The 26894-nt window shown below is 39.9% G+C and overlaps 2 protein-coding genes across 5 annotated transcripts in view; both read right to left on the bottom strand.

The window, feature by feature from the left end:
* TESK2 (testis associated actin remodelling kinase 2) overlaps nt 1-222 on the bottom strand; it is a gene marked incomplete at its 5' end in the record, with an annotated part of 77148 nt that extends 76926 nt beyond the window's left edge. Inside the window, one exon of the mRNA XM_081145580.1 lies at nt 1-222. Within this exon, the coding sequence (XP_081001706.1) occupies nt 1-222 (222 nt within the window).
* Nucleotides 188-26888, bottom strand: CCDC163 (CCDC163 homolog). 4 transcript variants are annotated; one of them, XM_081145594.1, is made up of 11 exons: nt 26502-26888; nt 26386-26419; nt 25983-26170; nt 25791-25872; nt 25462-25648; nt 25286-25353; nt 24930-24997; nt 24559-24644; nt 24120-24253; nt 23763-23877; nt 188-311 (listed from the first exon to the last, which is right to left on the bottom strand). In XM_081145594.1, exons 1-11 carry the CDS (start codon nt 26577-26579, stop codon nt 290-292), a joined length of 1062 nt encoding a protein of 353 aa, XP_081001720.1. In that variant the 5' UTR covers nt 26580-26888; the 3' UTR covers nt 188-289. The 4 variants fall into 4 exon arrangements, with proteins under 4 accessions (XP_081001720.1, XP_081001719.1, XP_081001722.1 ...); XM_081145593.1 differs by having other exon boundaries at nt 25983-26173; XM_081145596.1 differs by having other exon boundaries at nt 26386-26416; nt 26502-26669.
* Between the last annotated feature and the right edge of the window lie 6 nt (nt 26889-26894).

The following is a 26894-nucleotide window of genomic DNA, read 5'->3' on the forward strand; positions in this document are numbered from 1 at the left end:
CTTGAACACTTCAGAGAAGAAGCCAGACCCTATTTTTTCACAGGTGAAGTCATCTAATCGTGTCAGTCTGGAAAAGGCACTTATAAGAGCTCGATATGAAGATGGCCAAACTCTTCCCACCTGAGTCATGTTTCCATCGTTTCCAACACCTCCTTCAAAATCTTCAAGACGCTCCACACGTGGAGGAAATCCTGCAATTGAATTCCGTTTGCTCCGATCCATAGTCGCAATAATCACTTTTTTCTTCTTTTAAGAAGGAACTCCACACATAATAAATTTTTGTTGATTTTTACTTCTCTTCTGGTTTGACACTAAATAAGAGATCAAAAAGATACTTCATTAAAACCATTAATAAATACATACAAACTAATGAACTGTCACTGTAAAAATATTTCCTCTTTCACATTCTAGTTTGATTTTCAGATCTAAAAAATATGCCTTTACCTTAAAAAAAAAACTGATATATTTAAAGCTCAGACGTAGTCAGTATTTAACATAAGTAGAATACAATGAAGATCACCAATTCTAAAAACAAAATAACAATGATAATATCTCTCATTCAATGAGCACCCACTACCTAGGAAACATAGTATAAAAGCTCAAAATATGTCATGTCATTTGATTCTCAAATAATCCATGATGTAAGTATTATTATGTACATTTCACAGAGCAATCAAGTAATCATACAGTTCACTAAATGGCAGAGATAACATTAAAATTCAAGACTGTCTTTTTCAAGAACCTATGCTCTTACCAATGCCCTGCATAGCCTCACATAATTTTCTCTTCATTTGAAAAATTATTAAGCCCAAATATATAAAACAAAGATGACAAAGATTTTATACTATAAAATTATATCATTTTAAAAGAAGAAAACTATATCCAAAAGCAACTTAAAAATTTCAGTGTTGCCCAGCCAGTGTGACTCAAGGGCTGAGCATCAACCTATGATCCAGGAGATCGAGGTTCAATTCCCGGTCAGGGCACATGCCCAGGGTGTGGGCTCGATCCCCAGTGGGGGGCATACAGGAGGCAGCCAATCAATGACTCTCTCATCATTGATGTTTCTCTCTCTCTCTCCTTCTCCCTTCTTCTCTCTGAAATCAATAAAGATATCTTTTTTTTTTAAATTCAGTGTTGACAGGGTGGGTGCAGGGCAGAAGGGGTCAATGGGGAAAAGAGACATCTGTAATACTTGCAACAATAAAGATAAATTTAAAAAAAAAATTCAGTGTTGATTAACAGCACAGTCCAGCAGAAGTGACCATAGAAAGCTCAATTCTATCTGGTATGTAATTTTATTTGTACGTAAGTATAATAAAAACTCAAACCTACATTTTCTTTTAGCGTATCTCTCCCTACTTCTACTTTTTTCATGAGAATCGACTTTAAGGGTCTTATGCAAAATACAACAATGTGACTCTTCAATTAGTGAAATGCTTTCATAAATGTGGTGGAGGGGGTCAATTGGGGGAAAAAATGGGACACCTGTAATACTCTCAACAATAAAGATAAATTTTAAAAATAATAATAAAAAATAATAAAAATTTAAAAATTTTTAAAATTTAAAAATAAATGTAGTGAATGCATAACTCAGTCTACCTTTACCACCTCCAACCAGGGAGAATAATGGCAGGGCTCCCAGGGCCATCCTTACAATGTGACTCTGACTCCCTACCAATAGTTAGAAGTCAATGCCACTCAATATGAACCAATCACAGTTCCTTTCCTAGCAATTGTGATTGTAATTAAGATACTCCAGCCTCCTCAGTCTGACTGCTTTCTAAAAATGAAGCCATGTCAACTCAGGAGTGTTGGCCATGGCCATTTTCTACAATGCAGCCTAGAAGGCAGAAAAAGCCAAGAGACGGAGGCCAATTAGGAAAGTAAAGAAAAACCAGACAAGAGAGAATTTGATTTTCCTAATGTGAGCTAGTTCCTGATTCCTGAAGCCCAACTGCATCCTGGCTTAAAATAATTTTTCAATGAAGATATATCCCTGTATCTTCAAAAAGAAATTCTATTTGCTTAAGCTAGTTTCACCAGAGCTTTCACACAAGGAAGAATCATCCAAGTTCCCAAAGAATGAAACCATTAAGTGCCACTATTGAACTGCCAAAAAATGGCAACAGATCACCAGATCAAAAATTTAGGATTATAAAACAAATTTTTTTTTTTAGTTTTACAGCCAGTAGAGACCATAAAGTTTCAATCATACATTTTTATATTTGAGGAAATAATAAAGTCCAGAAGATGGAAATAATTTGCTTATAATAAGCTATTTACTAGCAAAATTAGACTTGGAATCAAGGGTAGTGCATTTTTTTTCTTCTATTTATTGATTTCAGAGAGAGAAAGAGAAACATCGACTTGTTCCACCCATTCATGCACTCCCTGTAATATGCCCTGACCTGGGATTGACAGACAATCCTGGTGCATCCAGATGACATTCCAACCAACTGAGCTACCTGGCCAGGGTGGTAGTGCATTTCTAAAAGTGTGTCTATAGATCATCTGCTTCAAAAGTACCCAAGGATCTTGTTTAAAATCCAGATTCTTGGGTCTCAACCTTGACCTCCTAAATCAGAATCTCTTGGAGTGAGACCTGGAAATTTTACCAAGCTCCCCAGTGATTCTCATGTATACTAAGAGTTGAAGATCCTCTACAGCAGGGAAGGGAAATAATAGCTTTTTTTTTTTTTTTAAAGGAATTTTACAAGCATTTTCTCATTTATTCTTCAAAACATACCACCAAAGTGTGATCCCCACTTCACAGAAAAAGAAATGTAGGTTCAGGAGGTTAACTTGCCTAAGGATACATAGCTGGTAGAATCAGAATTAGAACAAAGGTCCATCCAGCACCAAAGCTCAAACTTTTCCCACATCATTATTACTTAGTTCAGTGTTTTTCCACTATGAGAGCTGTAAGGAGTTAAGCTAGTCATCTGGGTAGAAAAGACCAGTGCAGAGGAAGGCCAAGCTAATTGCAATTTGGACAAAGATAGAAAGGGAGGAAAAAGAAACAACTTTAGAAAAATAAAATACAAGACACTGAAGTTAAAACAATATATAAAACATAGTTGCCTGCTAAATTAACTAAGCAATTTGATGGGCTTGACATCTATTGACTTTTTTAATTTTTTTAGACAAATTTCATTTAGAATGAAAAACATTGTTAATCTCCACAGAGCCCTCAAGAATAGATTCTGCTCTGGGACTGACAGACTCCATTCTCAGTCTATACTAAGGCTTGGAAAGCAGAAGTGTTCACTGCAGCTCAGAAGGTCACATTTTACATCCTCAGCTAGGTGAAAGGAGGTAAGGAACTGCTAATTCCAACTGAGCTGGTTTAGGTGGAGTCTGTCACAGTAGCACAAAAAATGGAAATTTGGGGTATTTTTATTTTGAAAAATAAATAGGTTTGTATCTTGGTTCACAGCACTTTTCAAGAGGGGGGAAATATTTTTTAAAAGGTATATGCTTGCAGAAACTTTTGTACATAAGCACAAGAGAACTGAAAAAGGCTATTCATTTCATTTTAGCATTGTGTATATAATAATAAGGGGGAAAATAAAACAACCCAAAGTTAGTCAGTAGGCAAAACAGATAAATCGTAGCATATTTTTTCAATGAAATATACAGCATTTACAATGAATGAACTATATCTAGCAATGTGAGTGTATTTCAAAAGCATATTGAGTAGGGAAAAGAAGCAAGTTGTACTTAGTAGTATCATTAAAATTCAAAAAACCTGCAGGACTATCACTACAGTATGATATCATTTTATTTTATTTTTTAAAATATATCTTTATTGACTTCAGAGAGAGGAAGGGAGAGGGAGTGAGAGAGAGAAACATCAATGATGAGAGAGGGTCATTGATCAGCTGCCTCCTGCACCCCTCACACTGGGATCGAGCCCATAACCAGGGCATGTGCCCTGACTAGGAATCAAACCGTGATCTCCTGGATCATAGGTTGATGCTCAACCGCTGACCCACACCGTCCAGGCAGTATGATATCATTTTAATTAAAAGTATATATCTAAAAACATACAAAATCATATATATTATAGAGAGGCAGGATAGCATATTGATTCAAGGTATAGCCTCCAGAGCAATCTGGGTTCCATTCCTTGCTCTCTCTATATAGTTTGTAGCTATATGAACCTGGCCAAGTTATTTTAAAACCTCTCTACATCTCCAGTTCCCCATCTATAAAATGGAAATTAAAATAGTACCTATATTATAACGTTTTATATGTATTAATTTATTTAATCCTTACAATAACCTGAGATTACTGATTAAAATCAACAGTACCACCCTAGCCAGTGTCGCTCAGCTGGTTGGGTGTCATGCCGTGCACCAGGAGGTTGCCTGTTGGATTCTCAGCACAGGCACAATCCCCAGCAGGGGGCATGCAGGAGGCAGCCCATCCATACTGTGCTCTGGCATCAATGTTTCTCTCCCTCCTCTCCTTTCCTCTCTCTCTCAAAATCAATAAACTATGCTTTAAAATAAATAAATAATAAAAATAAGTAAAATCAACAGTACCTAACAAATAGCATTCAACTCTTGTTGGCTGTTATAATCATTATGATTATTTTAAATATATCTTTATTGATTTCAGAGAGAGGAAGGGAGGAGAGAGAGAGAACCATCAATGATGAGAGTCATCATTGATCGGCTGCCTCCTGCACGCTCCCAACTGAGGATCAAGCCTGCAAACCAGGTATGTGTTCTGACCTGGAATTGAACCTCAATCTCCTGGATCCTAGGTCAATGCTCAACTGCTGAGCCACGCCCAGCTGGGCTATAATTATTATTATTATTTTTTTTAATATATCTTTATTGATTTCAGAGAAAGGAGAGGGAGAGAGAGAGATAGAAACATCAATGATGAAAGAGTCATTGATTGAGCCCGCAACCCGGGCATGTGCCCTGACCGGGAATCGAACCCGGATCGCCTGGATCCTAGGTCGACGCTCAACCACTGAGCCATGCCCGGCCGGGCTATAATTATTATTTAAAGATACATATTTAGAGTAAATGTTTTGATTCCTTTTACTCAAAAAAAGAAAAAAAACAAAAAACCTACAGCGCCCTAGCTGGCGTGGCTCAGTTGGTTGGAGCATCATCCCACACACCAAAAGATTGAGGGTTCATTCCAATCATGGCATATACCTAGGTTTCCAGTTTGGTTTCCAGTTGGGTCATGTAGGAGAGGCAACCAATCAATGTTTCTCTCTCACATCCATGTTTCTCTCTCTCCCTTCCTCTCTCTAAAATCAGTAAGTATATCCTAGGGTGAGGATTTTAAAAAAATTAAAAACCTATAATAAACAACACAAAATGATAAATTTGCTGATTTTGTTTGTTTGTTTGTTAACTAATATTTGTTAATTCTAGGTGGTATTAATTTGTACTCTTTTTTACATTTAATTTTTTTGGAATTTTGAAAAAAAGAAATTCAACAGGTGTGTTTTTAAAGTCTATTTATTGCCAACACAACAGCCATGCAGTATGCTTAGGACAAAAAAATTAAAAACAATTTGGCAAATAAACAGCATCCTAATGTGCAAGCCAAGTTGCTAGATTTTCAAACTTTTTTTCTACAGTAGTCCCATTATAGTGGTTGGTCCAAGACATATTTACATCTGAGGCTAAAAACCCCAAAGCTTTCCGTTTTTAACTTCTAGGGAGAATATTTAGATAGCCTAAATCCACAAAATATGAAAGCACTCATGACAAATAATGTTTGCTATTTAGTTGTAGAGCCCCTATTACATGCTAAAGTAACACTAATTACTAATTAGTTGAAGTGAGTAGTAAAAAGCACAGTCCCCTCTTAGGAGTAAAAACTTTATTAATCCATTTGGAAGAAGAGCTAAGCCTGGGAAGCCTTCAAATCGTGCCTTCTGCTCCCTTGGCAAGCATACTAATAAGATCACATTTTAAATGAAACCAAGCTATAAAGGGCTTTCAATTTAATCTGACAAATTTTAGTTAGCCATAAAAGGCAGCAAAGGTGCGTGTATGAACACTAAAATCACACCCTATTTTTGCTTTGTTTTGTCTTTTACTTTTTTTTTCATCCTCACCTGAGGAGTGAGGGTATTTTTTCCATTTATTTTTAGAGAGAGTGGATGAGATGGCGATGGAGAGAAGAGAGAGAGACATACATTGATTGGTTGCCTCCCACACGCACCACCACCAGGGATCAAACCTTCAACCCAGATACGTACGTGCCCTTGACCAGGAATCAAACCTGAGACCCTCTGGTGTGCAGGTTGATGCTCTAACCACTGAGCCACGCAGGCCAGGGCCTACACCCTATTTTTAAATCTGAAAATGATCTGATTTTAAAATCAGAAAATACAGTCATTGAATTGTGTGAGATTTTATGATTTTTTCAGTCTCCAATTACCTCTTAGTCTTATTTATAGAATATTTACTACCTTATAGTGCCCCTTGAAGTATAAATTGTAGGGGAAACAGAGACAACTACAATTACTGTCATATTTACTAGAAAGATAAAATGATTGAAAAAAAATCAGGTTTCACTCTAAATAGGCTACTTGATTCAAGAAACTACACTTTGTTGATCAAGAATAATTAATTTTAAGCTTAATAAAAACTTGTAAATGCCCTAGCCAGTTTGGTTCAGTGGTTATAGTGTAGGCCTGCGGACTGAAGGGTCCCTGGTTTGATTCTGGCCAAGGGCACGTACCTCAGTTGTAGGATCCCTGGCCCCAGTAGGGGCACGTGCAGGAGGCAACCAATCGATGTGTCTCTCTCACATCGATGTTTCTCTCTCTCTCTCTTTTACTCTCTCTGAAAAGCAATGGGGAAAAATATCCTCAAGTGAGGATTAAAAAACAAAAACCAAAACACAGCTAAATTTCTGTTAAAAAAAAAAGATTTGTTTATTAGCTAATTAGAACGCTACTGTTATTCCCCACCCTACCATAACAGTGGAGACTAACGAGTATGCAGATAATAGCTCCACCAGCCTCTAGAGCAAAAAGCCTTCAGTCATTCAATAACATTCCACAAACATAAAAACTAGTATTGGTTTAAACAGACTGTCTAAAGAATGGATGCGAAGCTGACAGGAGAGCTATGCCAACTCCCAATCATTCCTTCTTTTCCATTCTAATGTATAGTATTTGTTGTTTCTTATTTTTTCATTTCGCAGGAACGGAGTAGATAAAACTTCACAATAGTATAGATGCAAATAAAATCTTGCAATGCACTGAACAGCCATCAACAAACAGGTAGCGGGATATGGCAAAAGTATTAGCCAGCAACTGAACACCTTCAGTACCCATCCAAATATGAAAGCGTGTACACAAAGTTGGTAATGAAGTTCCACAAAGTGAGTATAAAGGATTTCTGAGAATTCAGTAGACTTTTACATTATGGGTATGAAGAATAGAAAAAGAATGCAAACATAATATCCTAATCATATTTTGTTTTCTTTCTATAAAAAGTCCTAATTCAAAATAAAACAAGGATTTGTTATGGATAAGATATAGCACAAAAAACTGGCCATTTTCCACAACAGGAATACTAACAAGTACATCAGCTGTGTGTATCAAGACTAACCACATGACAAATCTACATGACAGGCCTGCTCAGCTGCTATCCATTCTATGAACCAACATAGCAAATAAGACACATTTCAGGATGACTGCCTAATTAAAAATAAAAGCAATACTGCTGAACTTGCCATCCTGCTGTAAAACGAGTTGCAGTTTCCATTCAAACCAAAGGCAATCTAACATTAGAAACTGACATCCCTATTTAATTAGCCACGAACATGCACAATGGCATATATTAGTGACCAACAGATCAAAAGCCAGGTCTTAAAACTGTATTATCTCTTTTAGATAAGCATCTTATTTGCTGTTAAAACCACAATCCACCAGACCCTAGGTCATGACATAAAACAAACTTATGTTGAAAGCAGTAAAGGCATTTGGAGGTTAACTAGTCGAATCTTTTGGCCAATTCAGAAATCCTCTCTATTAATGGAGTCAAATGTTAACTGGGTTCCCCCTAGGTCCAAGGTATTATGAGAGGTGCTATATTCACTTAACAGTTACTATAATCCACACACTTTCCTAAGTGCTTTATATTCAATATTCATAAAAGCCCTATAAAATAAATACTATTATTACATGTTTTACAAATGTGGGGGGGAGCATGAAGGAGCTCTAGGTGGTGTTGCTCAGTGGTTAGAGCATTAGCCCGGATTCCCAGTCAAGGGAGCATACCTGGATTGGGGGTTTGATCCCCGCCCCGGTTGGGGCACATGTGTGTGAGGCAACTGACTGATGTCTCTTTCTCTCCCTGCCTCCCCCCACCTCCCTCCCTTCTACTCTCTGAAAATCAATGGAAAAAATATCCTCAAGTGAGAATTTGAAAAAAAAAAAAATTTTAAGCATGAAGGAATTACTTATTATCCAAGGTCTCTCAGCCAAGAAGTGGTAGAGACAGAATTCAAATCCAGACACTGCACTCCTACTCACTATACTAACAGAGTACTCCTCTCTGGGAGAAGGGTATAGAAAACCTCATGAAAAAGGACTCCACCCCTCCCGGAGCTTAGTCTCACAGGGAAGACACAAGCACATCTATGAGTACAATTCAGTGTGATAACAGAAGTAAGGAGGGCTAATTAAGGCACTGGCGGTAAGAACAGAGAAGTAGGAAAGGAGAAAAGTGACTTTTTAAAAGGTGAGCTAAATGGATGTAGTAGGTACAAGAAGTACCTAGGACGACTCCCAGTTTAACTAGAATCCTTCCCATGTTTCTGGTTTGGGTGATTGGGGAAATGACTAGGTATTCACCAAAATGAAAAGAGTTGTGAAGAGATGTAAAGTCTTTGCTGATCTTCTGAGTTTGAGGTGCCTGAAGGAAAACCAAGTGTCAATATGTAGGAAGCAGTTGGGAGACACCACACTAAAGCTCAGGAGAGAGGACTAGACTGGAGAGGAAGACTTGAAAGTTATTAGCATTTACACATATTCTAAAGAGTTTCCCAAAGTAGAGAATATGAGTAATAGGTATTATTTACTGAGATGCTACTATGTGCCAAAGCCCAGTCTCCTTTATTATGTCCTTAGGTAAGATCAAATAAGAGGCTAAGGGAACACCAACATACGCAGGGCAAAAAAAAACACAACAGAAGTAAGAATAAACCAAGAGAAAGTATGTCACACAAACCACAGGTGGAAACAATTCCAAATTGTGGCAATATATCAAATGCCACAAAGTAGTCAAATAATGTGAAGAAAAGTGTCCACTGGAGCCGGCCGGGCATGGCTCAGAGGCTGAGCATCGACCTAGGATCCAGATCACGGTTCAATTCCCGGTCAGGGCACATGCCCAGGTTGTGGGCTCAAATCCCAGTTGGGGGCATGTAAGAGGCAGCCGATCAATGACTCTCTTATCATTGATGTTTCTCTCTCTCTCTCCCTCTCCCTTCCTGTCTCTGAAATCAATAAAGATATATTAAAAGAACAAAAAAAAAAGTGTCCACTGGATTGGACACTACAGAGGTCAGAGACAGTTCAGCCTACTCATACCACCACACTTACTACACAACAAAGAGCTCACTAATTCCTCCAGCAGCCTTTCTATTATTGGAAAGTTTTGAATGTTACAAAGCTTTTTCTTTAGAAAAGCATAAGAAAAGCACAGTACTATGTTCAAATTCTGACTCTGAAGGAGAACTAAGAGCTATAACAACTAAATACAATAAGGATATTTGATTGAATCCTGATTTGAACAGTTATGAAAGACAATTGGGCAGCCCTGGCCAGTTAGCTCAGTTGGTTAGAGGGTTGTCCTGACACACCAAGATTGCAGGTTCAATCTCTAGTCAGAGCACATACAAGAATCAACCAATGAATGCATAAGTAAGTGAAACAACAAGTCGATGGATGTTTCTCTCTCTCTTCCTAAAAAAAAAAAAAAAAAGACAACTGGGAAAATCTTAACAAGGATTACTATTAGAGGATAGAAAAATATTAATTTTGTTAAGTGTGATATTAAGGTTGTATAAGACTTATTTGGAGATGCACATAGAAAGAGGTGAAATATAATGTCTATATATCCATTAAAATATATCAGAAAAAAATAGATGTAGCAAATTTTACAAAATGTTAATAATTGTTATATATGGGTGATAATAACAAAAACAAAAAAGGCTTCAGAAAAAAAGATGATAAACTTTTTCTCAATAAAAATATCCAGCAGATGAAGCCAGAATAGAGTTCACAAACACCAAAACAAGAAATGAAAAAACCAACTGGTCTTATATCACGTAAATGAGTTCCTGTTGCTCGGAATAAGAATTTCTAATGAAGGAGCATATACATATTTTAAAAATGCTTCACCTCAAATAGCTTAGATGGAAGAGCAGATGGCGTACCATGGCTAACTGTGCTAGATAATTCAAAAAGAACACAGTAATGACAAAGATACTAATAGCATGTAAAGATGAATAAAATTTCATGAAATGAGAGCAGGAAAAAACGCAATTTTTCTAAGATAATATATTATTATACATTATTTAAAATATATGTGACTAAAACTAAACAGGACAAGTTTTTAAAAATTCTGATTCCAACTTAGTAGCTGAATAATTTTGAGCATGTTACTTAACTTCTCCCCATATTTAAAATAGAGATAAATATTAACTATATCTCACTGTTTTATTATAAGAATTAAATGAGAACATACTAAGGAATTAAAGGATAAAAAGGCATATATGAAGCACAAGACAGGGTGCCTGACACAGTAACCATTTAATAAATGAGCTTCCTTTCCACTCCCTCCCCTACCCCACCCTTAATCCTACTTCTGGATGCTGCAAGTATACAACAAATTAAGTCTGGATTTTTTCTTCTTTATGATAGCTTTTCAGTTACCTAGTCTTCTCCAGTACAAATATACACAAAACTTTCAGGTTTCACATGAAACATGGCACCAAGATCTCCCTGGTTACCTTCATCCAAGTTTAGCCTTAATTGCCCTCCAAACAGTTAAAGTCCCTCTAAAGCACAATAGCAGAAAATGTACACAATATTATGTATATTTTTTAACTAGGACAGAATTGAGTGGGACCATTATTTCCCACAATCTAGATACAAAAAACAGTTTGTGACCTTCTAAGTACACTAAATGTATCTGTAACTTTGTATGCTGAAACATGAAACTTGACACTAGATAAACTAATACTGAACCTCTTCAAATAAGCTTAGATACTAAAGTACTAGGGGAACGTAAAAATCTTCAGGATAATATTTCTTTTGATAAATTTTCCTACTTGATTTCAAGAAAATCTGAACATGACCACTAAGATCAGATAGGCAACTCACCTTTCTTTCTGATATAGCGACTTAGAAGGCTATCTCAGAGTGTGTGGGAAAGAAAGAAGTCAAGAAGAAAGAGGAAGTTAGGTCCCGGGTTTAGGGTAGGCTGTTCTATAGTTTACATTACAAAGGTCAAAGAAGGAATCTGATAAAAGGGAAAACAAAATTATAACATGAACTTATCAAAAAATAATCACCAAAAATGTTTTTTATTCAACTTTGTTTCTTCCTCAAGTGTATTATTTCTGCTAAAGGGAATACTTTATAGCTATTAAAAATAACAGTTACTATAAGCACACAAAGATACATGCACAGGAATTTTAACTTACATGTTGTAAAAGAAAAAAAACTGGAAACAATCCAAATGTCCATCAATAGGGATAGGTTAAATAAATTTCAGTACATCCATATAATTTAACATTATATAGTCATTAAAGGAATGAGGTAAAATATACATACTAACATGGAAAGATGTCCACATTTCACTGTTAAGTGACAATAGCAAGTTACAAAAGAGAATGTATAGTGTGATCTTTTTATTTAATATGATAATAGTAAACATTAGTATATGCCTAGAAAATAATGCATAGGAATATATATAGTACTAAGCTGTGACCTTGGTGGAGGAGGTGACTGTAAGAGAGACTAATTTTTTATGGAATACATTTCTATACAGTTGCTTTTTACAATGATAATGTATTACTTTTGTTTAAAAATGAAGATTAAAAAGGTTAGAACTAAAATTCATCCTTTCAACCTTCCATAATAGTAGCTTAGGCTATAAAAGATAAAATTTATGATACATGTTAATGGAGAGAGGTACAAATAATGTAAAAATTAAATAATTGCTGAGTATAATTATATAAATTATGCACTAAATAAAGGAATTATACTAAAGTCATAATGTTATTTTGGAGTAAAAGGATTATGACTTATTCCTTTTTATTTTTATTGATTTCAGAGAGAGGAAGGGAGAGGGAGAGAGAAACAGAAACATCAATGATGAGGAGAGTCACTGATGGGCTGCCTCCTGCATGCCTCCCTTCCCCCGGGGATTGAGCCCACAACCTGGGTATGTGCCTTGACCGGGAATCGAACCTTGATCTCCTGGATCATAGGCTGACATTCAACCGCTGAGTCACACCAGCCAGGTATGACTTATTCTTTACTTTTACTCTAAACTTTCTGTAATGTTATTTTGCTTCTATAACTATAAAATAGAATATCAATATATTGACATAATAAATGTAGCAAAGTGCAAGTAATTTCACAATCAATGTATAATGAATCTGACTCTTTTAAAACATTCAATTATGAATGTACAAAAATATAAATACAAAAGATATAATTAAACTGAATTCATATTAACTGCAACATATTACCCGGCATTTCTTTAAACTTCTGATAAGAGTTTGCTTTCATGAAATATTTTCTTTCTGGTTTAAGTTCAGGAAAAAATTCCAGTTCCAGTTAAAAATGTATTCATTACTGTAATTACAGAGCTTTAAGGGGGTTTGTAATATGATTTCCTTAAACTTGTGAAGCCTCCACAAGAACAGAGCTTTTACCATGCCAGAATCCACAGAAAGAGAACCTGTAACTATTATAAAAGGCATTTTCACACAATGCCTATTTTCATGGGTCTTTACTATATAAATATATTTCTTTTCAAATAAAGTCATTTTTTCAGTCAGTCCAAAATTTTACTCCTATTTAAATACAATTGTCTTCGATATTTCTACTATGTCATAGGCATGAAAGATTTCATCATTTCAGACTAGCCAGATGGTAGTAAATTACAACCTGTAACAGTTTACATAACACATATGACAGTTAAAAGTCTTTGATGACATTTGTTGCATATAAAATTCCTTAGCTTGGCATTCAAAGACTGCTCTACTAAAACTGGCCGAATCATTACCCCAGACTTAACCTACCTTTCAAGTATAGCCTTCCCTTCCTATCTCAGCTTAAGTGATGTTCACTTCATTCCAGTTGTACCCAACATCTTCTTGATCTTCATATAATCTCCACTCTCACACCTTTTCCAATCTATTCTCCAAGGTGAGTAAACTTTTGAGAACTCTTCATGTGTGATACAAAGGCTCTTTCTTATTTGGCCCCTACACACATCTCTACCCACAGACACAATCTACTCCAAACATAGAGAACTACTTGTAGAGTCCTATTTACCCTTTAATGCCTATGTATGTAATATTCTTTCTCCCCAGAATGTTCTTTTTCAAAATTTTTCAATTAGTTGACATACATCATTATATTAGTTTCAGGTATACAACATAGTGATTAGACATTTATATACCTTATAGAGTGATCACCCTGATAAGTCTAGTACCCATCTGGCACCATACTGGTATGTTCTTCCTGATCTCTTCCACATGGCTCTCTTAGTAATCAACTCATGTGAGAAGTGTTCTCTGACCCCTCAGTCTCCTTTTCCTGTGCTTCGGCAATGCCCTGTACAAATCTCTGTTATTATAGTTATCACACAATATTTTAACTGTTGCTTATCTGTCTCTTTTACTGGACTATGACCTCCATGAGGACTTAGACTCAAGCTTACCTCCAAATGAAAAGTCACATACAAAGTTTAATACTACTATAAGAATCAAAATGTAGCCTGGCTGGCATGACTCAGAGGTGGAACATCAACGGATGATCCAGGAGATCATGGTTTGATTCCAGTTCAGGGCACATACCCAGGTTGCGGGCTCAATCCCCAGTAGGGGGCATGCTGGAGGCAGCCAATTAATGACCCTCACTCATCATTGATGTTTCTTTCTTTTTCCCTCTCCCTTCCTCCCTCTGAAATCAATAAAAACATATTTTTTTAAAAAAGAAAAGAAAATTTAATTTATAAAAAAAATTTACAGTGGAGAAGAAAAGGAAAACATATTCATTGTTTCATTCACTCACTCAACAAACATTTATTTAGTACCTACTAGAGGCTAGGAACTATGTCAAACCCTAGAGAGTTGGTGATGACAATACAGACACATACACAAAAAGAATCTGAAAGGATATAGTCCAAAATGGCTAGTAACTCTTTGAATCTTGGGAAGATTTGAAAAATTATATCTTCTCCTTTAAAATCGTCTCTATTTCCCAATTCTTCCTTAATCAACATGCACTGATTTTATAATCGCACAAAAAAATCTAAGGGGTCCTCCCAAATTACAAATTTCTACCCATTAGAAGGAGTACAATACTCAAAGTAAATGATATGCAAATTAGTGAACCATGGCTAATGTGAGAGCAAAACAATTTTTGAGAACTTTCAGTCAGACTCTAATTATACCTAATACAAAGAACAAGACTAAAGTATGCAAAAATACTTCAGGATTTCCACAGTCCCTACTTTTGAAAAAGATCCCACGCAAATTGCCCACGCAAAACACTGACCAAAAGATCAATACCACCCTAGTTTCCCACATTGCAGAAAGAAAATTACGTCATTCTATTACATTTAATGCAGGAAAAGAGATGACAGCCTCTATACAACTTGTTCAGAAGACAAATTAATAAATAACACCATATTACATCTGTATAATGATTTACAGTTTACAGTTAACAAAGCACTTTGACCCACACAATAATTCCATTTTCTCGCTCCTATTGGATTTAAGAAATGAAGGATTCCAATGGAGAAGGCCTTTCTAACCAAGACCCAAAATCCAAAAGGTATAAAGGAAAAGGTTGAGAAGTTGGTCTACATAAAAATCTAACAGTTCTGCACGGGAATAAATTAAAAGAAGTCAGAAGACAATATCAAAATGGAAAAATATTTGCAATACCATAGACAAAAATGTTATCTTATATGTATGATATTTATATATCACATATAAAGAGAGAGAGACCTAGAAATCAATAGGAAAAGAGACCTATGACCCAACAGAAAAATAGGTAAAGAATTTAAACAGATAATTTACAGAAAAGATGGTTAACCTTAATATAATTTTTTAAAACCACTCTGAGGTATCATTTCTTTCCTATCAGATTGGCAAAACTTCAGGTTTGATAACAGAAAAGCATAATATTAACAACACCAATCCTAGAGATAGAATGCTTAAGTTTAATTTCTGCCACATTAGCTGTGCAATTTAGGTAAGTCACTTAAATTCTCTATTCCTCAATTATTCATCTGAAAAGTGGAGATAATAATAATACCTACCTCAAAGGGATGTTACTAAGATTAAATGAGGTAATTATATAAAGCACTTAGAATAGTATCTGGCACATAGTAGATACCATATAAGTATTAGCTGTGATACAGCTAATGTTGAGTGTACAGGCAATGTATATTGGAACAATCACTAAGGAAAACAACTTGGCAATGTTTTTCATAGTTATATAAAACCTTTGACTTAGTAATCCCACTTTCTGCAAATTTCTCCCACAAATACTCTTGCACACATGTAAAATGACATTTGTTCAAGGGTCTTCATTATGAAGTTGCTTATATCAAAAGACTGGAAGCAACACAAATGTCCAACAATAAGGAAATAGTTAAATTATTATACATCCATTTAATGGAATACTGTGCAGGTGTTTTGTTATTTTATAAAGCAGAAACTCTCTATATATTGATCTGGAAAGATTTCTAAGATATATTAAGTGAAAAAACAGTATGGGGGTGAGGGAGGGAGAAGGTACAGAACAGTGGGGAACCATGAGTTAACGTTTGAATGAAATGGAAAAAATATAATATGTAAGCATTTGTCTAAAGAAAGTCTGAAAGAATATAAAGAAACTAGTAAAAGTAGTTGGAAACGGGCATGGAACTAGGTGGATAGGGGATAGGCATAGGAATGACACTTTTACATAAAACATAAATATGCAAACATTAATTTAACCATTTGAATGTGTTACTTAGTCAAAGATTAAATTTTAAAAAAAAACAACTAAAGCTCACAAAGGATAAGAAACTTGTCTACAATCATATAGCTAACAAGGGTTGATTATACCTAGGATTCCATTGTTTTTCCTCGTGTGACTCTGCCTTTCTGAAATTTTCAGAAATGGGAGACTTAAAAAATATCATCAGTAGGCTTTTGTTTTTTCTGAAACAACCACTCCTCTGAATGCTCAGCAAAAATAACACTAGTGAGACCACACCGAAGTCATCTCCATACAATGACTTAAAAAATAGTATGATACTCATTGTTGGTCTAAAACATTCACTATCACACACGCTACGCTATGTAATGATTGGGCTTCATTTACTGAAAGGAGATGAAATTCTTACAAAAGCCCTTATCACAGGTTTCAAATTCCAACACAACATTCATGTGACAGAACAACAAAGTGTACGACACTAAGAAAACGTCTACACTTTTACGAAGTGTACGACACTAAGAACATATCTATAAACACTTTCACATAGGGAAAAAAAGCATTAAAGCAAGTCAGCTTTCTACTACAAATAAGACAGGGAATGAGTACATGTAAGTATGTAATTTTCTGTTTACAATTAGCATCAATACAAAATGTTAGTGGGGATCCTTGGGTGGCGAGTCCATAGCGTAGCCTCCCAAAACATATACTTTTAAACACAATTAAACAGGCCCATCATATGCCAAATCACAAAGGATTTATGTTTGAAACTATACCAAACATACATCTGTATAAGAGAATAATACATCATATACCCAGGGCACCAAATATCTGAGGATCTCGACATTAATTCACATACAAACATCTGTACCACCTAGTACTGCTTTCTAACAAGTGCCAAGGGAACGTCCAACGCAATTCTGAGTCCTTCAGTTCTGACCAGCCCCACCTATAGGACCCAGTATCTCCTCTGTTCCATTTCCTGCTATCATACTGGGCCACTATGACACTCATACTGATGACATATTCAATATATTTAGCCCCTTACCCTCCCACTACTTCAATAAACTACACTTCCATTCCCCTTCACCAGCACTGAGACAGTTACGCCGTTTTTGTTTTTACCTTGAAATACTGAACTCTCAGCTTTCCCATTCTGTAGTGCATAGAAAACATCTTTGACCACAGTTCTGTTTGGGTCCTTATTCTCTAAGCACACCAGTCCCTCTGAAGGTTTTACTTCTTAGAATCCCAGCTTGGACCCTCAGGGTCCATCATATTTCCCACACTATCGCTAGTAGTGTAAAGTCACTCTGCCTTTTTTTTCCTTGTAAATTCCAATTCTGGATTAACCCAACCATCTTTTTTGCCCTCCTGCTCTTAGGCTGCTGGAGAAAGTGTAAAATCCATACTACTGAGCCCTATTACAAATAGATTATTTCTAATTTTAACGTGGTCAGCAATCTTTTTTTTTTTTTTTAACTCAGTCCATTCCTCTTTCATTTTCCACTGAAGATTTCCATGGTCATAACTGTAATACTCAAATCACAAAAACTCACCATAGTTCATTCCGTCTCCAGAGAAAACTGACTTCACAGATAACTGATCACATCAAGAAAATAAGGCCATCAAATTCCCTCACCTTCTTTCCCTTCTATCACATCATTGTCCACCTTGACTTCGATCCTTTTGATGTCAAAGATGAAATTTATCCTAGGTAAATTTCCCCTCAACTTACAAAACTGTTTCGCCCATACTAAGAAGAAAAATAAACATGTGCCATAGTGGAAAGAACACAGGTTTCAGAGATAGGCAGATCTTGTTCAAATTCTTGCCTATAGTCTTCCCAACCGTAAGAGGGATACTGACTGCTTCCTAAATCACAAGGCTGTTGTGATCTATAAACTATCTTCATGGCACCTGGCATATAATATATTCTCAGTAAAGATGTTTCACTACCATCGGCTCTCCTTCACAACCTACACTTGTTGAAAGAATTGGTTAATCCAGAATTGGCATTTACAAGAAAAGAAAAAAAGCAGAGTGACTTTACACTACTAGTGACAGTGTGGGAAATATGATGGACCCTGAGCGTCCAAGCTGGGATTCTTTACTCACTGCCTCCCATTTACTCCTCGATCTACCATAATCTGACTACTGCTATTATTGCCATCATCATGCTATCTAAAGGGTCTTTCAAAGGAAACAAGTGATTTAATTGCAAAATTCAGCGGTTTCTTCCCAATCCTCATTCTACTTGACCTCTGGAGCACCTGACACTGCTCACTCCCTCCCTCCTTGAAACTCTTCCTTTGGCTTCTGTTATAACGCCATTCTGCTCCAGTTCTCGTCCCATTCCTTTAAACTCTCTTTTTCAGTGTCTATTACCCTTCAAACAATAATGTTCCTTGTGGTCCACAGCCCTTCTCTTCTTTCAGTATTACCATCCATACTAAGGCTTCAAATATCACCCATATAAGTCTCTGCTGATCCCTCACATTTATGTATTCAGTTCTAACCTTCCTCCCAATCTTCAGACCAAAATTTCCAGCTACACACAGTAATATCTGAAAAACACCTCAAACTGAACTTGTCCAGAACCAAATCCGTTACCTTCCCTCAGAGTTATTTCTGTTCCCCACTTCGATCCACCCCATCAGCCAAGTCAGAAACCTCCCAACTGTCAACTTTGTTTTGCAGCCTCACAGAACTGCCTGCCATTCTCTTCGCCTTCCTACCATCATTCCAGTTTATTCCCTCTGATCTGGATTAGCACCCTAGCTTCCTGCCTTCTTAGGCTTTCTGCCTCCACACCGTCTTCACTCTCAATTCTTCCTCTGCATGTTCATCAGAGATAATCGTACCAAACTCGTTGCTTACAAAACCTGCAATGGCTCCCCAGACCTAAGGAATAAACGCCAAATTCTTCAGCAAGGTTTTCCCAGAGGTATCAATTGAAAGGTTTTAAAATCAGACAAACCTGAGTTTTATTCTAGCTAAATCTGAATGCTGGCTAAGTCCAGAGTCTTCAAAGTGAAGGGAAAAGGCAGAGGAGGGGAAAGGAGGGATGCGAAGAGGGATGACGGAGAAAAGAGAGGGAGGCAGTAGTGTCTGAGGGGAGGGAAGAGTCTTTCAGGGCAGAAGGGGGTGTTTTCAAGGGAAGAGTACGTTTGAGGGAAGAGAGGGAGACCAGATCTCTGAGGGAGGAGGGTGTAACTGAGACGAGGAGGCTCTCGGTGTGGAGCTGGAGGTCTCAGAAACAGTTTTCTGAGGAAATGAAAGATTCCTGAGTTTCTGAAGTGCGGCAAGTCCCTGAGAGGAGTCAGGGACCAGGTCCATGACACGAAGGAACTTCTAATGGGTTCCAGGCCTCCGAGGCTGTGGGAGTGAGGGGGTGAGGGTGGGAGCTGTCCTGGGACCTTAAGGGAGGTGAAAAGGGGAGGGGAAGGGGTCGAGGAGTATCCCCAAGAGCTGAGAGGGGCACCTCTGGGAAGCGAAGAGGTCCCGTCGGTGTCGAGCGACGCAAGCGCCAGTGCTCCGGAGACGAGGCTGTGTAGCAGCCGCGCGCGCGGGCCGGGGTGCCCCGGATTTGAGCCTCATGCGCTCTCTCGGCGTTACCTGAGGCGGGACTGAGCAGCCAGAGGGGTGCCTGCGCGAGCGGGAGGGGGAAGCGGCGGCAAAGAGGGAGCATAGTAGCCCTCGCAGCTCGGAGGCGGCAGCGGCTCTTAGCCCGCAGAGGCGGTGGGGGTCCTTCGCGCAGAAACCTGCGATTCCGCGGGGCTAGCAGCGGCGGAGGACGAGGAGTCTACTGCCATGGCCCCGCAGTCCGGGCCGCTCCCCCCGCCTGTCTGGCGGGGCCAGGATGCACGGGCCCGCGAGGCACAGAACGCAGACAGGAGATCCGCTGGACTCCCCAGCCGCCAGCAACTGAAACGACTGCCCGGCCGGTCAGAGTTGGGGGCGGAGCTTCAACGGGTCACGCCCTTTCCTCAAGCCCTCCCTCATAGCAGCCAATCAGTAGTCAAGCCTTAATCAACGAGCTGGTGGGATTGCCCAATTAGGGTCAGGAGTGCCACGTGGTATGAAATGGGCACAATGGGCGTCCAGAAAAGCCAATCAACAGCCCTAGGCGCCAACTCGGAGGACGAAGGGAACCAATAGGAAGGAAGTGGAGGTAAAAACATAAGAGGCAGTGTGCTGGAAAGAAGGAAACCGAGGCTGAGGGAATACACCTGGGGGGTACCGCAGTCCTAGAGCCTCGCCGAAGGTGGGACAGTAAACAGAAAATGGACCAATCAAAATTCTAAACACATAAGCGAGTGGTAATTGACAAACGCAAAAGAAAATGGATTCGAGAGGCGCGGCTTTTGGGCTGGTGAAGGTATAACTCAGTAAGACGGTTTGTGGAAAAGTCTAGTGAACGCAGCGTCCTTCCAGGTCTCAGTGGGGGAGGGTGACATAAACAATTATTGTGTTAACGACTTGAGATAGTAACAGCAGCGGGCAGGGTTAAACAATTCACCTAGGTAGGGAGCAATTCATCTAGGTAGACTAATTCTGGTGAAGGCCTCTTGGAGGAGGTAACACTTGAGTTGACTTGAGGATTTTGAAACAGCTGGGTAGAGACTAAAATTTTACTCAGCTGTTCAACAAGAACATATTTCTTCATGCTTTACATATGCCTGGACCTTGGGCACTCATAATCTTATGCCTGAGCAGACTGGAAGAGGACTAGGGCTTCCAGGGCAAGAGCAGGCAAAGAACAGTGGAAAATGGGCCTTCTTGCACCAGCATTCCCTGGGTTTAGAGATCCACCTTTCCTATGTATTTAGACTTGTCTCCTGGACCTGCTGTCAAGTGCCTTGACAGATGAGTGGAATTTGAATACAGTAGTATCCTCAGTTTCACTTTCTGTGGTTTCACTTACCCCTTGGTAAACTGTGGTCTGAAAATATTAAATGGAAAATTCCAGAAATAAACAATTCATAATTTTAAATTGCAGCCATCCTGAATAGTGTGATGAAATCTTGTGTAGTCCCGCTATATCCCTCCTGGAATATGAATCGTCCCTTTGTCCAGCATATCCATGCTGCATATGCTGCCCACCCGCTTGTTATAACTGTTGTAGTATCGGTGCTTGCTTTGTTTTTCAAATAGCCCTGAATAATGTCTCATTCACCTCATGTCATCTCTTCACATAGGCATTTTATCATCTCACATCACAAAAAGGGTGAGTACAGTACAATAAGATATTTTAAGAGACCACATAATTTTAATTACAGTATATTATCATTCTATTTTATTAGTTGTTAATCCCTTACTGTGCCTAATTTATAAATTAAACTTTATTATAAGTATGTATGTATAGGAAAAAACAGTATATATAGAGTCTGTTATTCTCCGTGGTTTCAGGCATCCACTCGGGATCTTAGAACATATTCCCCATGGATAAGAGGAAACTACTGTAGTTGGAGTACAGTAATGTTTTTAAAAGATGTGTGGTAGAAAATAAAAATGGAAAGATAAGAGGTTAAATGTGGGTTGGGCTTCAATGCCAAATTTGTCCTTTCTTTTTTATACTGTGTATAAAAGATTCCTGAGCAGAAGAGAAGCCTTAACAGGACATTGTTTTGGGAAGATTAATTGCTGGCTCACAGGATCTCTGAAGGAAGAAAAGAGAGCACCCTAGCCCAGTCACCTTGGCCCAAAGCCTTTTCTGTATTATTTTTCTGGAAATAAGTCATGTGCTGCCACCTAGTGACAGTTCAAATACCACTGTTCCACATAGCTATTAAATGTTTCTGCTGTTAGAGCTCTAGCACCCTTGCAAACCTGTCTCCCACAGAGCCTGATGCAAAGTAGTTGATAAATAAGTAGAGAACTGGTAGCAAGTACAATTAATTGAATAATGCCACCATGCCATATGTATCACCTGACCAGTAAAATATTTAAAATTAGGGGTTCCTTACACCTGGTTCAGCAGGAAGATGAGCCTTGATGGGAAGTTTTTTGGTTTTGTTTTTTTGAACAGGTTCTGTTTGACCCAGGCCTGATCTCTAGCATTCCACTCTCAGCAATCTCCCTAATGCTGAGGAGGGTCTTATTCAGGTGTCAAAGGCCACTCTTCATGACCTGTCTGCTAGTTATGCCACGGCCTTGCATACACCCCATAAAGGAAGCAGTTTCTGCCATCAGCCTTTTATGATGCTTTCATTTCAGACAACTCTCTCCTCTTCCCAGCTGGACTGAGCTAAGAGGTGGAACCTTTACATGATCCCACTGCACATCTTAGCTACCAGAACTAGTATGTATTATGCTCAATAAACATCCATTTGGCGGATGAACAGCATTATCTTTTGGCTATATTTAGCAGTGGAAGAGATCTCATGATAACTCAACGAGATGCTATTAAGGAAATCTTGGACTCTCTAAAACACAAAGCCCAGGTAAGGAGAAAGTAAATACTTCCCTAAGTCTACCTAAAAAGATATACTTTCCAGAGAGCAACCAAATGGTGGAAGGATCAGAACCAATAGCCACAAGGCATTTTTTTTAATTTAACAGGAAATATCAGAATGCATCACTCCTAGTATGCCTAAGTATTGAATCATTAAATTTGTTTCAGTTAATAAATATATAAATGTGTACTTACTAAGCTATAATGTAACCTATTTCTTACTGGAGGTCACAGTCAAAAAATTCTGAAACCCACTCGATTAGACGCAGAGAGACTGAAAGAGAGACCAGGGAGTAGACTGCTAGAAGTGTAGGCTGGGCTGTTAAGGATGAGGAGGTGTGGAAGGGCTAGAGTAAGCCTCAAGAGCAGAAACTGGAGACAAGGGAAAAAAGCCTCCTCTTGCAGGTCCAGGGCCCACCATAGTGCCTTGTCCTCCTCTGCATCCCCACAGCAGTACTGCCCCAGAGCATTGTCCTACCTCATTCTACCCACTGGAATGGGAGCTCCCACTTCCTTCCAAATTCCACTGAGCACAGGGTTTGAACTCAGAAGGTACAGCTATAAATGTCTATGAACTTGCATTTCAGAAAGAGAGAGATGGGGCAGGAAGCAGTCACATTACAGGAGGAAGAAAAGGTACAGCTGTCTGGGGTTCGATTCTGGCCAAGGGCACATGCCTCGGTTGCAGGCTCAATCCCCGGCCCTGGTTGGGGCTCATGCAGGGAACAACCAATCGATGTTTCTCTCTCACATCGATGTTTCTTCCTCTTTCTCTCTCCCTTCCACTCTCTCTGAAAAAGCAATGGAAAAAATATCCTCGGTTGAGGATTTTTAAAAAAAGAAAAGAAAGAAAAGGTACAGCTGAGTCTATCCCATGTGGGTTCTGATTCACAGGAAACACATCAGGGAAGGTTAAACCGTTTTACTGCAGTTGGTGGGCAGATGGGCAGGCAGTGACAGGAAGGGCAGATACCAGCTAGATCAAGAGAGTAGGGGCAGTAAGCCCAAAAACAGGGCCTTGGAAGGGAAGGTGAGTAGAGAAGACTTTATCCTATGACTCTTACAAGTCCTTACAGGTCACTCAGGAGTATCTTGGGGCCATTAAAGGACAGGTCCTTCTGCTCAAGGCTCTGGACGTGGAGCTTAAAGTTGCTGGGTTTCAGGTTAGAAAGGGTGCTCTTCTGGAGATCTAAGAGGAGAAAGGAAAGAGAGAACAAACCATCAGCCAGCACTGTGATACACAGAACTAGGCCCTGGGCCTGGCTAACGGGGACATGCAGGCCTGACTTGGGATAAGTAGCAACAGAGGTCGATGGATTCACGAAGAAAGAGGCAGAGACTCCATTCTACCCAGTGCCAAACGATTAGGCAGGTGGCATTAGAGCACCATTCAGATTCAGCCTCCCCCAGAACTGGGATCCCTGCCCTTACCCTCATCTAGCTTCCTTAAAAGTTCCCAGCTACCACTACTGTCCTGACGACTGACTTCAGAGCTAGGTGAAGAGACAGACATGGCGAACGTGGTAGCCAGGGGTAGCTTAGACTGGAGGACGTGAATGGAGGTCCTGGAAAGAGAAGCAAAATCAGAGGCAGAAATGGTGATGGTGGATCAAGGGGGCCGTTCCAGCACAGAACTGTCCTCCTTCCTGAGGCCAGAACTCCCCCTTTATCTTCCAAACATGTAAAGATACCTCAGTGACTCCATGTCAAGTAAAGAATGCCCAGTACTGCCCTTATGGGCTGTAACCCAGATACTCATACTGTCCCCGTCAGCCCACGTCAAATATAGGATAGCTGTACTTTGGCCCCTAATGTCTGGCCTCTGTAAGACAAATCCCTTCCATTGCCATAGGCACCCACACACCCTGACCTGAGGTCATGCTCCCGCCGGGCATCCTGGGCGTCTGTCCTGGCAGCCTCCTTGCCCTCCTGGCCACTCTGCAACTGCTCCAACATCTGCCAGATTATGGTCCCAGGTAGAACCAAACTCTCCCTCTCCAGGAGAAACCCCCCTCCCCATAATTGGCCTCTTCAGCACACTTGAAACCCTCAAGTGGGCAAGGACAGTTTCTCATGACCTGGAGCAGATGGCTTGGGAAGAAGAGCTTTGAAGAGAGGTAGAGTCATCACAGGGAAGAGAGAGAGAGATGGGAGAGAATATCCTGGCCTGCCTGCAGAACAGGACAGAAAAAGGAGAGGGCCTCAACAGATTTGAAGGGATAGGTCCAATCTCAGTCCTACCTTCCAGCTGCGGACCTGAGCTTGCCGCCCCTCAGCCATCTGTTTCAGCATCAGCTCCTGATGCTGAGCTGCAGATAAGACAAATGTAAGAAGGTTGTTCTCCAACGTCTTTCCTTCCTCCTCCCTGCCTTGTGCCCACTCTGGTTAAATTGGGATAGAAGCATTCTGGTCCAGCTGATAGGAAGCTTCCAAACTGACTAGGGAGAATAGACTCACACCATTGGAGGCAAGACAAAATATTTGCCCAGACTTCTTTGTAGCTCAAGCAGTGAGAGCTATGGCCACTTACTGGGAGAACAAGGCTTTCCAGGAAAGGGGACAGGTGAACTCATACCCTCCCTCAGTCTTTGACTCACTCAGCTGGTCCCGCAGCAACTTCAGTTCCTCCCTCAGAACCTCTGACTCCTCCCACAGCAGCTGCCTCCTGTAGGGATGACAGCAATGTCATTCTAAGGAACGAATCAAGAAGCCCAGAGGAGGCTACCTGAGTACGTGGAGTTCAAAGGCCAGAAGAAGTCCTGTCATCACTTACTCATTCTGCAGCTCTTGATGAAGGCCACTGGTAGCACTGCACTTCTGTGGTCCTGCTTGTATTTGGGTTTGGGCCTGTTCCTGCACCTGACTTCGAATGCCCCACAGTTCCCTTCTCAGCCTGTCCAGGCGTTTCTCCAGAAGAAGGGCCTTCCGCTCTGGGCCCGCCTGCAGTAATCTTAGTGATGCTATAATAGGACAAGTTGGGGGGGGGGGGTCAACCCCTCTAAGAGCTTCACATGAGACAAATGGACACAACAACAGGTCTGCAACAAAATTGTTTGCATATGTATGAGGCTTTGTATATGAAGAAAAGAACTGGCCAGATACCTTCCAGGGCACCGATTTGGTACTTCTGCTGCTCTTGCTCTTCCAGCAGGCCATGCACAGCTTGTCTTAGTGCCTCAGTCACCTACCCAGGCAGAAAACCACATGAGCTACTGTGTAAGGGACTTCCCCAACTCCTGGCATCCTTGTCTCACACAAACACCACACATACACACCTAGGATTCCTAGCCTCACCTGAGCCTGGGATCTAAGCTGGGATCTAAGAATAGTAACTTCATCCCAGAGAGAAGATGCCCTATGGGCCTCAGCCCAACTCAGCCTCTCTGGAACAGTAGGAGTCTCTAGAGCCCAAGGCTGTTGAGTTTGGGCTCCTGATTGGGGAAGCAAATGACGAGGGGAAATCCAGGTCCCAGTCAGGTCTCCTGCTGAGAAATAAAGAGGGGACAAGTGCAAGACTTGGGTGGGCAGGGCGTGGGGGGCAGTAAGGAGGGACAGATGTTTATTCAGGAAAAGAAGTAGTTGGACACTTGGAAGGAATAATGGATGGTACAGGCACTGGAAAAGGAAGACCATGAGAGATCTTCCTGAAGAGGGATTAGAGATCCTGAAAGGGGTTAGAAAAAGGGACAATACTTACCTGCAGCAGAAATGCCAAGGGGGTACAACCGCTGCTACAAAAGAAACACATGCATATTCAATGAGATCTGAGTCCTTTAAACCCACTCGCATACCGGGGGCCTCACTTCCCCTTACCTTAATCCTGGCCACATTTCCATCAGTAGCACTGAGAAGGGCATCGAGCTGCTCAGACCAGCTCAGGTTCTCACTCATAGCCCGCGGCAGAGGGTCTGTGTCCCCGGCGTCTTGTGCCCTTGCTCTCCAGCACTGGACAACCGACGCACAGCCCAGGAAAAGTCACAACGTCAGATTGAAAGGGAATACCAAGGGTAGGGATGCAATATCAGACCAAAACTGCGCCTCTGGATACCCTGATAATGCACATATCAGGAGGGAGTTTAAGGTGCAGAATCTTGGGCGAGACCTCCCTAGACACCGGATACTAGCGCCATCACGCCAAACTCCTGCCGCCGCAGGGCTCAAAACTTTCAGTAGTAGGCCAGGAAAGTCTAACTTTGGACTGGCTGC

Source organism: Miniopterus schreibersii, assembly GCF_964146895.1.
Source record: "Miniopterus schreibersii genome assembly, chromosome: 8".
NCBI classification, from domain to species: domain Eukaryota; kingdom Metazoa; phylum Chordata; class Mammalia; order Chiroptera; family Miniopteridae; genus Miniopterus; species Miniopterus schreibersii.

Coding starts and splice junctions, on each gene's coding strand:
- CCDC163 (XM_081145593.1), bottom strand. CDS start 26,579: ATGAGTGAGAACCTGAGCTGGTCTGAGCAGCTCGATGCCCTTCTCAGT. Junction 24,998..25,285: donor GTTGCTGCGGGACCAGCTGA/GTGAGTCAAAGA, acceptor TCTTATCTGCAG/CTCAGCATCAGGAGCTGATG. Junction 312..23,762: donor AAGATACTCCTGAGTGACCT/GTAAGGACTTGT, acceptor TCTCTTATTTAG/TGTCAAACCAGAAGAGAAGT.